The following is a 15,382-nucleotide window of genomic DNA, read 5'->3' on the forward strand; positions in this document are numbered from 1 at the left end:
TATGTTAAGATCAGTTCTGTATTTCCATATCTCTGTATAAGAAATAATTATTAATATCCGTGTGCTTATATGGTGGAAAAAATATTATACACTCTATTTAAGATATTGAAAGAGTTGTTTTACTAAACACGTGATGGAATAACTGAATTATATGTTAATGAAATGAAAAAGAATTTTAAAGAGTACAATTTAAATTTCTACATTCATTTCTTTCTTTATTCGCTCATTTTTTAAACTATTCGAATATAGATATTTCATGCTCGTATAATTTGTAGAAAGACAGACTTTACTTCGATAGTAATATTTCTTAACAATTTCTCAATTTTAAAACGCAGCTACAAACGGAACGTATTGTAAACGATGAATTGTTTAATCATCATATATAAATAAAAATTGGAGATATAATAAAAAGATTTGAAGTTAGATTTTTAATTTGTTCGGTTTTTTATTTATTTATTGAAAAATTACGCTATACAAAATATTTTTTTTAAATTGTTAGTAATGTGATTAGATTATTTTATTGTATATTTTGCAATAATGTGTACATATTTGCATTACTGTATTAGTATTAAAAATATATATTAAGTACTTTGAATTTTTTTTTGTTTGGACATCTCTCCAAAGAGATTAAGAACTTGTACTATTAAACAGAATATAAATGCCAAAATGGTGAATAAATTTTATAAATGTGGTCGATATAGATAATCTTAAAGATACGTCCTCTTGCGTATTTATTTAATGTAAATTCTTTGGAAGGGAGAATAATTACATATTATTAATAAATACTGTAATGTATGAATATCTGAATGTGTATAACACAGGCTCTGTATTAGAAACCAGTTATTATTTTTATTTAATTTATGTTAGATGGAATAAATCAAAGGAATAATTATTTATTTGCATATTATATTCTGTTTGATATTTAATTGTAATATAATTGTTGCATAGGTCTGATGAACACGGAAATAAATCTAAGTCAATTGACACAATGCCGAGTTTTATTTTGTTTAAGTCAATACCAGCCAACTTAATTTTTTCGAGGAGGGGCAAAAACTAATTAACGCCCCCTATATTTTTACAATATACGTACGTATTAAGTTAAACCTTTTCAACTAAGTATTGTTGTTAATTATAATGTATTTTTTAAGTTGTCTTTATTCACACATTTATTGAATACGTGAGTATTCAATAAATTTGTGAATCAAAAACAATCAAATTCTGGTTTTATTTATGAAAATAAAAATCAGAATTTGATTGTTTTTAAAGAATAACACATTTGTCTTCAATTAGAATAGGGAAAATGCATGAAATTCAGATATGAGAACATATTTTTTAAATAAATTTAATTACCAAAGAATTATCTATATATTTTATAATTTCTATTTGAGCCAGATATTAATTTACGACAAAGCTTAATTCCTATACTTCAATTATTTGAAATGCGATGTGAAATGTCCAGAGCAATAGTAGCGTAGAAGGCTACTGCATTAAATTATACTCCTTAAATGTAAGTGTCCCTTTTGTACCTGATGTAGTTTTAAAGTGCACCACGACCCTCTAAATAAAAACTTATAAAATTTTCGACTCATGTCTGGGCTGTGCTAATTTTAAGAAAGTGCATGTTGTGTGCACGATGTGTATGAAGTGATGCTCAGGTTACCTTATAATAACAGACCCAATAATTTAAAATGTATCCCTCTAAAGGTATAAGCTATCTAATGTACTGACTTTTTAAATTGGTCGGATTAACAATATTCCGCTGCAACTTCATAGTAGTATTTTATCGATAGAAATGATTTATGTTGCGGTCATTCGACCTTACTTGATCGCATTTTTTAAATTGAAATGATTTTATATTGCATCACAACTTCAACAGAAACAATTTCATATCGTGTTACATAATTAGCCCACAGATCCCATTTAATTTTCGCTCGCGGCCAGTGGGCAATAGTTTTTGAATAAGGTAGTAGTATCTACAGAGGTTTACTTACTATTTCTTTAAACCTTTGTAACCTGTACTTCACAAAGAAATAATTTGTATTTGAAGTAGATGGAAAGAACTAGAATATTCTACTATGCTAAAAAGAAACGAAGCTGGAAATACTTAAGATAAAATCACTTTCATCCAGAAATAAAGATGAAATCTGAAAATAAATCAGCACCTTTCAATACTAAATCGATCACGTGATCGCATAGTGTGGAGTGGTGCACCCGCCTGAGCTAACGGTCACGGGGTACCAGTGGAGGATGATAAAATGAGCATGAAGTGAGGATGGACAGCTTATCATGTGTCGTCATGTTTTAAAATTTATTATTAAATTTAATTTGGCTTCTTTAGGAAAAAATCTGTTTCATAATCACTATCACTGGTTTTGGTTTTTGGCTTGACGAGTAACCCTGTATATTTAATGTGTAGGACAAAAAATATGATTTTGTATAAAGTTACCTCTCAGCAATAAAAAAAAACAACGCCAAGATTCTTCTTAATTTTATTTAAAAAACCTGGACAGAAAGATAAAGGGAATGTGTTTGAAATTATAAACGTTTTTGGGTGGGAAAACATAATTTATTTGATTAGGTATTTACATGGTGTTAACAGCAAATATGAAATAATCACACCGCTCAAGGCATCCACAGAACGACTAATATATACCATAAAAGCTAACTAAAACTTAACTCTACTGACACACTGTGCTTCGATCTCATATCAAACAAAATAATCATACGATCATTTAAAACATTAAATAGACAATAATATCGCAAGAGTATATTTATTGTTATGAATTTGCCTTCTGTAAGCCTGTAACATTAGTCTTAATTTACTGGCCGCAGCGAAATAATCTAACAAATCATTAAATAGCCTATCGTTGTAAAGGCCTCATCATCCGCAACGGCTGACTCGAGGTAAAAAAAGAATGAGCTTCAACTTAGCATCGCTGCGGACATGTTTTCACAACTCCTAAATACAGGGGAATTATAACACGAATATACTATGAGAGTGCCGTGGCTTAGTGGTGGCTACTCAGGCTTACTCCAAAAGGCCGTGAGTTCGTATCTGGGCGACGCCAAAAAACTTTATTAATTATCCGGTGATGGAAAAACCATTAAAAAACAAACCCATGTGACTATTTATTAAATTTACCTACTGAGCGAAATGTGGGTGTCAAGTATTGCCTTCACCACGACGTCTATATATGATAACTTACCCATCTCAGATAGCAGTCGTAAAGTTACATTATTATTGTAATATTATGTAAGTATCACAATAACATTTCACCGTTGATATAATTCCCCACCGGTCATTTATAATACATTCATATCATATAGCTAACATTGAAATATATAGTAATTAATATGGATATCTAATTATATAGCACACAGAGACTGGCGGTATCAATATAATTTCAAACGAATAGTGCCGTTACGAAAAAACATATTTCATTGCAAAATAACCACTGTCACACATTACAGAGTTACATTACGTATTATTAATAAAATGTAATCGCAAAAACTTTTAGTTTTAGTAGTATCATTGAATAAATATTACTACACATACAAAGATCCCAGTATAAAATATTATAACAACGGAAAAAAGTATAAAAAGAAGGATATATATTCATAGATACGTACGTAATGCCTCTCGCGGACTTTTATCTAGTCGAGCGAAATCATACAATTCGAAAGGCCATAGTTTCGCGTAGAAGGTGCGGGTTTAATTCAGCTTGTATTGTTTTTTTAATGACTCGTTAAGAGTTTTGATTATTTATATATTTATAAATAAATATTTTAACATTAATTTGTGACATTCGTTATTTTGCAATGAGCATAAAGCTAATAAATGCAAGTTGCTAACAATCGTCATCGATCCATAACATTGCAATCCTATCTCAGTCTTATACCTATATTAAAATGATTGGAATATGTAATTAAAGAGAATATTTGAAGTTATAATAAATTTCAATTACGTCCAAACATATAGTAATAACATTACACAGAGATTGATATTTCATCTTATCCTATTCAGACTACATCAACAAAAATAAATGTCTATTATGAAGATTTATAATACCACAGGGTCTGTTAATACTGACGAGTCATAATATTGAACTTGGGGGGAAGGGGATTGTTAGTAATGTGGATTGATAACCCCATCGCTGGCTATGTACCATGTCAGGTTGACCTCCACGCGGTTCCCCCTGGAAACCATCGTGTTAAATTCCTGGTGAATTTGTCAGAATGGGCTAACTGACCTGACCTCATGCTCATCTTATCATCCTCCACTGGTGCCCCGCCAGCGTAAACCGTTAGCGCAGGCGGGTGCAACATTCCATTATCATCCACAAAAAAAAATATCGAACTTTCAGAGATATGATATAGGTATCTACATTTCATGGACATTACCAACCGACGTATCTACATGAATCGGTCAGTCTAATTATGTGCCTTATGGTGCCATTATAAGATTGGGTTTTCTTTGAATGACGAACACCAACTTACAAAAAGTATTGTGTATCCTTAGCATTTTAACAGAACCTAGTTTTTAAATTTAAGAACATAGGTAATTTAATGTCTCCATAAAAGTCACTAGCAAGCTCATTAGGGCACTACTATCTAATTATATGTCTCGTTGCGACGGTATATGACAATCGTAAATACGTTGTAGATTTATTTATATGTAACAAAAATAATTTTAGCATTTTTGGAATTTGACACATATAATACCTAATTTACCTACAGTCGATTTACTATTGCGTTTACAAAATATACTTACATATTATATCGTATCTCTGAACATCAGGAATCCGACTAGAGGCCGACGCATATGCGACGGGCTACCGAATCGTACATATATACAAACAATAGGCACTGAAAGTTTGAAATATGATCGGTACTATAAGACGAACACGCAGTTCTTGTAATATGGTTGCATTCAAGAAACTACAGTATAGTTGCTAAATCATTATAGGAACATGGAATGCCTAATGTGCGCTCATGTTATTCCTTCGAAAATGTTACTTGATGTCGTCGTAAATAGTTTTTTTTTTAATTGGTGGAGCGTATTTAAGTGCAAGCATTCGTTCAACATAGAATATAATTGTAGGTACTTCCTTCTTCACAGGAGAGCAACTTCTTGCATACATGTACATGAGATATTCTGCGTTGAGCTCTTAAGCTATAAGCGGGATACTAGTTGGCTCATTCTTCTGCATCTTCTGGATTCTCAGCTGTTAACAAGTTAGTGTTGTCGTCAGCTTGTAGATCAGCAGTCAACTTCTGGAACAATGGCCGTATGATGTATGATTGTAGTTAAAACATATTTATGCCCATTATGATTGTACTTGTGGACCGAATCGAGGCCGATTATGACGACGTTATTCCTTCGAAAATGTTACTTGATGTGTCAAAGTAATTTATAATAAGGAAATAGACCCAGTACGAGACATAAAGTATGTATTATCTTCGCTGAACTTAATTTGATCCACAAGGAAATTTTTGTCCTGATTTAGTTTCATTTAAACATTATCTTTTATTTTATTCGACTTATTATGTGTCGACTAGGTACATAAAGTGCATGTGTGTGTCTAATATATAGAATATTATAGAGACTGTCTATTCCACTATCAAAGAAACTCGGGTAGTAGCTGCCGACACTACCTACTTATTCATTTGTATCACTACTGTTTTAGTTGCAAATCTTCTTTACAAAAATTAGTTATATTCTTTGACGTAATAATTATCTTAAATTATAAATTATTTTTTGTATTAATTGATCTTTTCAAACATACCCCTATTTGTGCAGTTGCCACATGTGTCCTTTTGCGACGTTTTACAGCCAACGCTAGAAGCAGTACCAAAGCGATTGACGAGAGGGCCGCCACCAACAACGGCAGCAGTAAGTTGTCTCCTGGCGAATAACCCTGTACACAAGCAAATATTACTTATTAGAGGAAGACTGTTTCATGACTTCCGTCGCTATACCTATACATGAACAGCACTTCGGGTATTACATTTACCAGATATCTCGTTGAAATAATTTATAATACATTTTGGCAGGAATATGCTGTGAATTTAGCTATAATATTGTATTAAAAAAATACATATACCGTCAATTTGCATGGTTCATATACATCACATCATTAATATTTGGTGTTCAGAATTATGGAGTAATAATTTATTAATAATATTCGGTTCTCTCGGTTGAGCCCATTTAAATTACGAGACGAAATGTTTCTAAGTTAGTACGGTATGTTTATTGTGATATAAACAAATGCAGAAGAAGGTGTCTAAAAATGCATTATTTTTTTATCAATTTGGTTTAGCTTTACGCTTTAATTATCAGAAACTTTTAAAAATTGTTCATAATCAGAAAAAAATCATTTCTATATAAAATTGCGTCTATATATGGATCAATGATATTTATTAAGTAATCTATCGTAAGCGAGCATTACGGGGCCTGAATATAGTGAAATTCACATGAAACGGCCATCATTTCATTATCCAAGTTTTTGTTATCTGAACTTTATTTGTAATTTAATTTTGAAAATATGGTGCATAACTAATTAATATCATTTTTATCTGAAATAATATCGTATTGTGCGTAAGTTTACAACTTCACAAAAAATTTTATCTTATTATTTGCATTTATCATAATTACCACTTGTTACGTAAGTAGATACATATTATTTTACGTATGTTCTTATTTCTATACTAAGAGGTATCTACACTTGTGAATATATTAATAATATACCTTATTCGTAAGATAGCGTCTATCAGCAGATGTTTTTACTATTATATGAAGAGATAGGCACTTACTCATTATATAATCCGGGTAACATATGTGCTTACCGTCCATTGGAAGTACGACGAGGTGTCGACAAAAGGCCACCTAGCTCCATACCATTCACTATCACCAGCTTTGGAAATGGTCACTTCATCAGAATCAGTGCCCGGCACTGAGGAATCAGGTTTTGAAGGCGGCAGTGAGAAAACTTCATCTACTTCTAAAGATTCTTTGAATTCGTCGTCATCATCTACTGAAAGTATAGTGTCCTTTAAGTCTTTGAGGTTTGATTTTTCGCTAGTTGTTGTAAATTCTGTGGTCACTGGAGTTCTTGTAGTAGTTGGTTTTGTAGTTATTAAAACGTCCTCGAATAATTTTGTCTTAATGGTAGTTGACTTTTCTGAAGGTGGAAATGAGCGTGACAAATATTTGAATGTATTGTGTAAAGTGATGGTGTCGGGTGTGACACTTGGTCGTATTATTACATCTTTGTCCCAAGGCTTCATTGACATGTAATTGTCAAGTAAACGGATACTACCAGACGGCGTACCTATAAGAGGTATCTCTTCATTTCCTTCTGTTGGTATCGGCTGGACTGTTGTCGAAGATATTAAAGTTTTCCAAGAGTTTAAAGGTGGGACAATCCAAGGATGACTTGTTGTCCTCTCATTTATAATTGTAGAAGAAATAGAAGTAGTTGATGAACTGGTAGTGGACGCAGCTGGAGTAGTACCTATGGTTTTTTCCAATTTTGATACAAGAATTGATCCGGGTGAAATCTTTAATTCCTTTTTCCTCGATTTAGCTATTTCACGTCCTGTTGGTGCTAAGGGGGCAGAAGTAATTGTTTCATGTTGATTTATTTGACTCCTTCGGGTGTACAAAGCTCCATTCATAATATATAGTGGAACGGAAGCTAGTGCGAGAGCGACAATTATTCCAAATATTATGAGCAATACATATTTCACTGTAGATTTTCTTCGTGACCGTCGAATATGGATTGAAGGGCTGTAGTCTCTACCTTTACCTTTTAGGCCACTATTATTAAGTACCTCCTCTGTTTGCGGGAGAATGGTGTACTGGAGACTGTTCTCGCCATGTCTCACTGTCTTATACATGTTAGCTGTTACTATATATCACGGAAAAAATCACTATATTCTCTAGTTACACGTATCTTTATGACATGCTCTTGTTTTTCACTATGCAGACATAACACAGACGCGAATGTCTATCAGCTACGCGGTCCATTAATATCGATATGGCTGAACATGAGACATGGTTGTTTCTCTTGCTGTGAAAAGCGTTGTTACTTAGCTTTTTGATGGTAATGTATGTGCGCATGCGTGACAACATTGAGCGGCTGCGCGCTTCTCTATAACTTGGCAGTTAAGCGACCCCAAGCTTTGAGGTTATGATTAAGACACCGGCTTCAGTCTTCTATTGTATCATTTGTTAATAACAAATGAACTATGTACTAACTAGTCATCGGAAAAAATATTTTATATACTACATATATACTTTACTAGGTACTTCTCTTGTATTTGAGAAAATTTAATATAGAGAAATGTTGCTACAAAGCATAAAAATAATATTTTTACACATTTGGTATCGATTATTGTTTGTCAAATTTTTAGAATAAAAATAATAGTTTACAGCCAATTCCATACAATTTATTTCGTTAATTTAATGGGTTTAGAAATGCATAAATTTTTATTGCAGAATATTATATCTCTATTGTTTTATTCTGTCTGTGATTTCATATACATGACTAGAATATATAAATTCCCTGACAGATCGTAGCCATGTGGATACAATCACGGACACAACATTTATAATGGTATATTGACCACGATGGAATGACTAACCTGATATCATTCTCATCCACTAGCACCTCGTTTACACCATTAGCGATGAACGGCGTGTGCACAAGGGCACAATGCCTTACTTATCAATAAAAACAATTTTTTAAATACAAAATTATGTCAATATATCAAAATAAATACCAGATACAAAATTATGTCAATATATGACATAATTTTGTATTTATTGTACCTATAAATAATGTTATATTACTTAAGTAGATACTTATAATATTCTTCATTGTATGTACATATAACCTAAATAAGTATAGTTGAAGAGCTCGTATTCAGAGTAATTATTGTTTAGTCATAAGAAAACTGGCTCCCTGAAATGTAATACAATGAATCAGCTTATGTCTCGGATTAAGTTTCTGCATAAATTACTATCTGTTACATGGTTCACATTTCTCGATAAGCAAAAGAATGTATATATAAAAATAAGTTTGGTACCTAAAGTACCTATATATAATTTTAAGAGGGTAAAGTTATTTATTTATAATCACCGAACGAGAACTTTGTAAATAGTTTTTTAATTGTATCTGTCCATACTATATATAATACTACAAATGCGAAAGTGTGTCTGTCTCTCTTATGTCCTTTATGCGACTGATGAATTAATGAAATTTTACATAAAGATAGATTATAATACGAGGAGAAACATAGATTATCTTATATTCTCAAAATATAATCTACAAGGGGATCAATAGGGACTGAAAGTTTAGGAGAATAGGCAGCGGGTATCACCTGGTGTTTTATATTTATTTATATACTATCATTGATTATACATTCATATAAAATATCTCTTCGTTACTGTGAACCATAGGTAACATAATAGTACATACTGTAAATTAAGTACCTACTTTTCTCGGTCTAGAAAATGTTTTTCTCGAGTTCTTTATTCGGTACTACAGACTGCGGGTAACTAAAGATTCTTTTGTTTCAAGCTGTTTTCGTGTTCCTTTCCTCTTGTCGACGGTTTTGTCTTTGTGTCTGCGGTATTGTATCTCCCACAAAAGGTAAGTCTTGTGAAGGTAGATAGTTAGGGTTCAACTATTTAAAGGTATTATGGAAATTATAAATGCTTAAATGGATCATAACGGAGGTGGAAAAATATATATGAATCAAATATTCTTACTCACGGGTGTTACAATGTCTAATATTTTGAATATTATGTTATGTGTTTAAGTATCTTTATATATTATGTGCTGTGTTTAAGTTTAGTATACTTACTTAAACACATCACATAATATATTATACGAACGAGGGTTACCACTATCAGGTTGGCATTTTATTTATTATTCTAGTTATAGAAGATAAATATATCACACAAATACGTAATTATTGTAAGCCAGACGCGAATGGCAAGCTTTCCTAATCAAGATGAAAAAAAGAACTCGAGTGTATTAACTAGTTTTTGCGTCCGGTCAAACATCAAATACTCTACACGAATACTAATTCACCTGACCTTGGACAAAATCACGTTTCCTTTCGAAATTGGTTCGTGTATGCGATATTTTTAGAATACAAGTAAAAAGAGAACGGTCGAACAAAATAAAAGGGTTGGTCGAACGAATCGTCCCACTTTTTGTTGGTTATCCACTTTTTTCTACCTCCAATTTAAGACAAGTTTTGTATAACTGTGTGTATTACGTCGATATAATTTTATTTATATAGATATTAATATAATTAAGACTGTCTATAAAATAAAACAAAAATATGTATTTTTGTTTTATTTTATAGACATACAAAGATTAAAATTAAAATAATTTCCGAAAAAATATTGATGTACTATTTCGATGTATAGAAATTATACAACCAAGAACAGGTGATAAAACACACATATAAACGCTTTCATATTAGTTAGGAAGGATTTTTTTATTTGTTATATTCCTAAATGATGAATGTGTGGCATATTTTTTGTTATTTATTGCAATTATGTAACGGTAAATAAGAAACAGATTTGTTTTATTTATATTAACTATCATTTTAAAATAAACTGATGATAATCTCACATTGACAGTTTTTTTATCATTGTTAGAAATATTCAACTACTGTGAAATATTAAATCAACCAGGGAAGTGTACTTTGATATTTGTAATAAATAATTATCTATGTATATTTAATTATACATATAGTAGGAGTGTCTCACCAAAGATTTAAATTTGCGTTTTTAAATTAAATTTACTGATAAAACAAATAAAAACCACATACTTATGTAAACATTTTTTAATAGTGTACGGAAATCAGAATCATATAAGGAAACATTTCCGTTTTCCGGAATCTAATGCCTCCGGTTTTTTATGTTCAAGTAAGAATTGATCAGGAAATATTTTATTCACAAACTTTTTTATCTCCAGTTTTGCTACAATTCTTATTTATCACTATAATTTATCTCTTGTATCTAAGTATCGCATTTACATATTTAATAGCAATATTTAGAATTTAAAACGTATAAATGTATTGTAAAGCAATTAAAAACTATTTTTTTCTAAAATCATTCGCAATATCTACATATCAATTTTAACATAACATTGATCAAATAAATGTCGATATAATATTAGTAAATAAACTATTAAGATATACGTACTTATTAAATTGGAAATCAATTAAAAGCTACGTCAAAACCGGCGGAACAGGCTCATTTTGTTATTAATGTACGCGTAGCAGAAACAACTATCGAATTCGCATCGCTACATGGTGTCGGTTGCAAACTTGTAGTAACTACTTCAATACAAGTACAACCTATAGAACGGAGAAGGTGAACTGGACAATGCAGTAACGTTTATGTGTAGTAGGGCTTCTGCCTAGTACAATGACATCGAAAAAGGTGCTATTTTCGTGTGCTTCTGGAACATGGCCAGCACTGCGGGGCATCGCGTAAATAAACGCACATGACAAACGCACGCTGCGCTCTCTTCGGGCCCATTTCGACTAATTTAGTATTGCCCCGCGGTAGGAAGCTATGTACGGACTATATCGCTAGCACAAAACTCGTTGAAGTTGTATAAAATGTGCCGAGAGATGGAGTCGTTTGAGCGGTCTGGTTTAATAAAGAGATTGCGACATAAATAAGAACATTGTAAAATAATGACCCCATCTTTAAAATAAATTGTTCTGAAGTTCATTTATAATTATTATAACTATTTACTTTGAATTGAACTTTTTATTTTGAAAGATAAACAAACATTAACATTAGATTGCTTTTGTGCAAATAAATTATAATTATTAAATAAATAAATTATAAAAAAAATATCTAACCACATATAGTGAAGCCTAAAGTGCCTACCACAGGAGTAAAGAAACATTCATACGTTGGGTGAGGTCCACAGAAGAATCAATCAGACCTCTACAATCTATATATAAGATTTATAATTTCAAGCGTATAGGGACCCCAGAGACCTAATTCATTTTCATCCTACTAGGGGTCTTAACTCAGCATAAAGTTTTTGAGTTCTATATTTTTGACAAGAATATTTTAATTAAAAATGTCGTAAATGAAGAAAATATATGAGTATCTACCTAAAAATAATTATAATTGGAAATAACCTTCACAACCTTGAGGGTTCAAAGCACATCCTGTCAGTTCGTTTACGACTTTGCCTAAATAAACATTTGGCCGAACACGTGTTAGGCCGGTAATATAGCGAGCCATCGTCCGCCGGATTGCAGCGAGTGAACCTTCTCGTCATAAAAACGCTATTATTGCCAAAAGAATATTGTTCTTTCATCTATTGACAAGAGAATTACACTGAGAGAAACTGAAGTTGTACCAGTACTTTACTACCTGCTGCGTTGTAAAGGCATAGTTTTTATTACGAGTTTTTTCAACCAGCGCTTTCTAAATATTATATTACCTCCTTCAATCCCAGGGACTTTAGATAAGCACTCTCCGTTTATCTTATCTATCCATCCGCAACTTTCTGAGTGTGTCCGAGATAATATCAGATTTGTAGGCTTTCTTGTATGCGTATACGACTATATTATTATTATTTATGTCTCTAGTAAAGTATTTATCTGTGTCCATAAAGATGTAAGCAAATTAATTACACGAGTTTTTAAAAGCATTTTCTTTTGTAATTTAGACTTTTATTAGGACTTTTGTTATTTACAACAAAAGTCCTAATATATGTATATAATTATTAATTATTGTTTGGTATTATTGTGTAATGTATGTTTAGCGTTACCTGAAAGTGTGTTTTGTTTTATAAGTGATTCGGATGATGGATACAATAAAATAATGCCGATCTATCATTTTGGTGATTCTAAGACAGTGACGCATGTGAGTGCATCGCCCGCTCCTGACCCTGGGCTGGCCCAATGCCACGATATATCTGCCATACTTCGGGCATCCAGCCAAGATTTGGACCCTTCCGCATCGTTCCCACATCATCATTCGCCGAAAACTGTACTTGTGAGTACATTCTGATGGATATCGTCAGAAATATCCGTCAAATTTCTAAACCCGTCAACGTCTACATTCGTTTCTTAGTTTATTTTATGTTTTATTTATACGCAATCATATTGATATTTCAATTAAATGAAATTTATAATTGATATTGCCTCATACATTATTGTAACTAAAAATTGTAACGCCGTTTGTTTAAAATAAAATAGAATGGAAAATAAACAATAATATTTTGATAGAGTACAAACCTGTGTAAATTGAAATCTTTAGTGCATGCACACAACAAGCAGACAATGGGTTAGCATGGAATATTAGTTTAGATTGATGCTTCAAATAAATGCTTCAAAATTATATTGTAAATAAAAAATGATTTTTGTGTGTAGATACAACAATTAATTGATCAATGTTTGCTGCATAGAAATTTGACATTGGCATAGGTTCAGGAAAAGGACGTTGAACCGATCATGTGTGACGGATGTGATTGAAAGTGCAAGTGCATTGTACTGCATTATACAATCTAAACTAATAATAAATAGTAATATAGAGTAATATATTATAAAGGTGGCATTATTCTTTTAAAGTGTAATATAGAAAACAGCAATATGTACTGGTTAAGATATCGCTACCACCTTTTTGACACTTTTTATATTTTGTCAAACCGATAAAAACACATTCTTCGATGGTATTTCATCACAAAGGTTGAAATCCTTAACAGTCGTTCTTCAGCGAAAGTTTATGTGGTAATGAACTCAACCATCAGCGTCATGTATTCATTTTATTACCTACCTACAATACAAACTACACCACGAGGATTTATGTATATATATATATATATATATTATTATAGAGATTTTTTTTAGTCGGCAGTATACATGTGACTTTCTTAATTACAAGCGTTCAACTGCTACGGTAACACTACTTATCATCAGGCGAACCGTATGATTGATTACCGTCGTCATATTATAAAAAAGTACATAGATACGGTCAAGCACATATTGTTTTGGAACATGGCCAGGCAGCTAGGTGAGATCATTCAAATCATGCTACCTTGGACTTGACTTCGTTCATTGACGTTTTGACGTAAAACGTAGGACTTGCGAAATGTGACATGCCAAAAAAACATTGTAAGTACACAAAATGTCAGATTTCTATTTGAATATCTTGTAAAGAGGATAATTGACAGTGACATTGGATATTAATTCATTTGTTCACTTCTGACACAAGTCAGAATAGATTAGATATTTTAGCTCATTTTTACAAATATGCGAGGGGATAATATTAAAGTAAAATAAGATATATGCATTGGTATAAAATTCACATTATTTTGGTCTTCATCATTCATTATTTATTGTATTCAACACGATGAAATGAAATAACAAGAATACATAAAATACTTTACATTCTTAAGTTTTTATTATATATTTTTTTAGATATAATTTTGAGCTTTGAATATGGGTCGTCATTTCTTAATGCTAGGGTGGTATTATATATAATGTTTGCCTTTACAAGGTTACCAACCAAACAACTACATACTACCAACTTGTTTTCGATTAGTTGTCGATTCTTCTTTGAACAATATGTGCAGTTACATGCTAATTTCTTGTACCTATACATTAGATACTACTTCTTTATGTAAATCATGTAAATTAATAATAATCACCCAGGACACAGTGCCATCTAGTACGAAGTTATTATGGGTACTAGACAACTCATAATAGAAATTAATAAATTTGTTTGTAATACATACATAATATACGTAGAAAACTCAGATCGATACAAATAATAATATTAAAATATTCTGCGAGGAATCGAACCCCTGACCATCGGAAGTAATGCGGTTTGCTAAACCGCTAGAGCACCGAGGATGAATCAATGATATATGCTTAAAAAGAATTTGCTATTTAAAAAGCGAATCAATAAAGAATTTATATCTAGTCCACATGAAAATCTACATTTTATGTAATCTGCAACAATACTAAAATACACAATTGTTGCGGATTACATAAAATGTAGATTTTATTGTTTACTGTGGCCGTATATTTTACTTATACTGCCAGTAAGTCTACTCGTATGTGTGTATCATAGTGTCATTTGTTAATAATGTGCCTTTTAATTTAGTTGACAATCTAAATGTGCTGTGGTCGGTAATTATAAGATATATGCAGATTATGTTAGCTCAGTTTTTATTATTACACGCGTAAGATAAAGCTGCGCTCCATATGTGCGCCGGCGATGTTCCCACGAACGCCTCGTCCCCTTTGCCCCCTTGACGGTACACCATGTGGTATTGCCCAGTGTAAGCAGATCCGTCCATTTCCATTAGTTACCCATTCGATA

The 15,382-nt window shown here is 31.8% G+C and overlaps 1 protein-coding gene across 2 annotated transcripts; it reads right to left on the bottom strand.

Moving 5' to 3' along the window:
* Positions 1-4,354: 4,354 nt before the first annotated feature.
* On the bottom strand, positions 4,355-8,096 carry LOC131840946 (uncharacterized). 2 transcript variants are annotated; one of them, XM_059189164.1, is made up of 3 exons: positions 6,847-8,096; positions 5,787-5,918; positions 4,355-5,271 (listed from the first exon to the last, which is right to left on the bottom strand). In XM_059189164.1, the coding sequence occupies exons 1-3, from the start codon at positions 7,897-7,899 to the stop codon at positions 5,197-5,199; spliced, it is 1,260 nt and encodes a 419-aa protein (XP_059045147.1). In that variant the 5' UTR covers positions 7,900-8,096; the 3' UTR covers positions 4,355-5,196. The 2 variants fall into 2 exon arrangements, with proteins under 2 accessions (XP_059045147.1, XP_059045146.1); XM_059189163.1 differs by having other exon boundaries at positions 4,355-5,274.
* Positions 8,097-15,382: the final 7,286 nt, after the last annotated feature.

Source organism: Achroia grisella, unplaced genomic scaffold (assembly GCF_030625045.1).
Source record: "Achroia grisella isolate CSIRO2021 unplaced genomic scaffold, CSIRO_AGI_Agris_v1 utg152, whole genome shotgun sequence".
Classification (NCBI taxonomy): domain Eukaryota; kingdom Metazoa; phylum Arthropoda; class Insecta; order Lepidoptera; family Pyralidae; genus Achroia; species Achroia grisella.